The sequence below is a fragment of the Sinocyclocheilus anshuiensis genome, unplaced genomic scaffold, assembly GCF_001515605.1.
Source record: "Sinocyclocheilus anshuiensis isolate Anshui unplaced genomic scaffold, SAMN03320099.WGS_v1.1 scaffold407, whole genome shotgun sequence".
Lineage (NCBI taxonomy): Eukaryota > Metazoa > Chordata > Actinopteri > Cypriniformes > Cyprinidae > Sinocyclocheilus > Sinocyclocheilus anshuiensis.
This window is the reverse complement of record NW_015552593.1, coordinates 867,535-869,767: the sequence shown is the minus strand read 5'-3', so window position 1 is coordinate 869,767 and position 2,233 is coordinate 867,535. Positions and strand designations below refer to the sequence as shown.

General features: G+C 37.3%; 1 protein-coding gene across 1 annotated transcript in view; it reads left to right on the top strand.

Annotated features, from left to right (window-relative positions):
* The window catches only part of LOC107665607 (Hermansky-Pudlak syndrome 1 protein homolog), an 18,200-nt gene that overhangs the window by 10,145 nt on the left and 5,822 nt on the right, over positions 1-2,233 (top strand). Inside the window, exon 6 of the mRNA XM_016456545.1 lies at positions 523-631. Within this exon, the coding sequence (XP_016312031.1) occupies positions 523-631 (109 nt within the window). The remainder of the gene's footprint in view (positions 1-522; positions 632-2,233) is intronic.

Here is a 2,233-nt window from a genome sequence, read left to right as displayed (position 1 = left end):
ATAGTTCTGTATTTTGAACGCTCTATAGAAAATATAAACATCTATTATTTATACAGGTTGTGGGTTGTGATTCAGTGGAGCAGCTGGTCCAAATAAACAGGATACTGATCCATCTTTCAACATTTTGTGAATGCGCGCATTATGCAAATGTGTTTCCCCGTGACGTGTAGCCGTCACGGAAGTGGGATTCGAATTACTAACGACTCATTTCAGCTGTTCAGAGTCGATTCTTTATTTTGGGAGACAATAACTTAATTTATCGTACACTTTCAGCTTTACAACTTTGCAGATCGTTTACATTCACATACAGCTACATTACACACTGCATGAAAGGCAATATTGGAAATGGCATAATAGGGGAACTTTAAGCCAGTCTGAAGATTTTAGTATATTAGTAGAACTAGTTTCATTGCATTTCACTTCATATTATTATTATTTTTTGTTACACCAAAGACTGTTGTAATAGCCTTTGAACTGAAACCTAAGCAAACAAATAACAAAAAAAAAAAAAGTATTTGTCAGATTGCGCCCTCAAGATACAGAGCAAAGCAACCGCTTGTGGAAGAAGCTACGAAGCCTCTTAGAAACATACAGCCGTTTACGAGAGAACGACCAAAGCTTTTTAGTAGAGGTGTGTGCACGTTAGTGCTGTGTTCAATACATTGATACGACGATGTATTGTCACAGAGATTTGACGATACGAGTATCGATACAGCTGTCCCTGTAGCGATATTGTGGCACGTGTGCAGCAGTGGACCACGCTTAATTTGAATACAAGAACAACGTTTAAAATTGAGTAAAAAATTGCGAGGTTTCTAAAAAATAATGAATAGAGCATAATATATAGGCTATAACAAGGTTTAATCTGGCCGCAGAGGAACACAACTGGGTTGCCTGAAATAAAGAGACGTAATCCCCGAAACAGAGTTTCCCACTTGCGCAATACAGAAATATCTGCTAAATGTGCAATTTATCTTTATCAACCTGGCAACCATGTGCACGCTCGGTCTCTTCACTGTGGATACACTTTAGAAACAATGATGCTACCAGCTCCTTGTTGAGAAAGATAATGTAGCTCTTGAGCGATTAAGCTATTTAGTTGATAAAATTGCGGAGCAGCGCTAAAAAGTTTGTTCCTGAATGTCTGAGTGCGGCCGCAACGTGATCTGTGTGAGTGACTGAGCGTGTGTGTGCGTTAGATACAGAAGACAGCGCATTAGTTTATTTTAAACTGATATTTTAAGAATAGTAGACAGTTAACCAACATTACTTTGTTTCTTGTTTGATGTATATTTATTAGTGTATTTTTCAGTAAATTTTTGTATTTTCCAAAATTTTACTAGCCAGAAAATACTAGAAGTCAAGGTCAGCAAGTTGTTTCCCAGTAGGGCTGCACAATTATGAAAAAAATCACATATATTTTTAAATAATATCGTAATCCGTTCTTTTGGATAAATAAAGGTACAAAAGCTGTCTCTTGGGCGGTACCTTTTCAAAAGATACTAGTCGTATGTACCATTTCACTACTAATATGTACCTTTGAGGTGGTAAATAAGGTACAAGGGTGTACTTTTTGAAAGAGTACCACCCCAGTCACAGCTTTTCAACCTTTTTTTCTGAGAGTGAAAAACTAGATGTTTCCACAGCCCAATCAGTCACATAAAATTAATATATTTTATAACTCCTGGATGATGATTACATCTAAATCGAGTCTAACCAGCCCAGAGTGTGCATGTATATATTAGTGCTGTGTTCGATACATCGATACGACAACGTATAGTCATAGAGATTTGAAGATACGAGTATCCATACAGATATTGTGGCACGTGTGCAGCAGTGGACCACGCTTAATTTGAATACAAGAACAACGTTTAAAATTGAGTAAAAAATTGCGAGGTTTCTAAAAAATAATGAATAGAGCATAATATATAGGCTATAACAAGGTTTAATCTGGCCGCAGAGGAACACAACTGGGTTGCCTGAAATAAAGAGACGTAATCCCCGAAACAGAGTTTCCCACTTGCGCAATACAGAAATATCTGCTAAATGTGCAATTTATCTTTATCAACCTGGCAACCATGTGCACGCTCGGTCTCTTCACTGTGGATACACTTTAGAAACAATGATGCTACCAGCTCCTTGTTGAGAAAGATAATGTAGCTCTTGAGCGATTAAGCTATTTAGTTGATAAAACTGCGAGGCAGCACTAAAAAGTTTGTTCCTGAATGTCTGA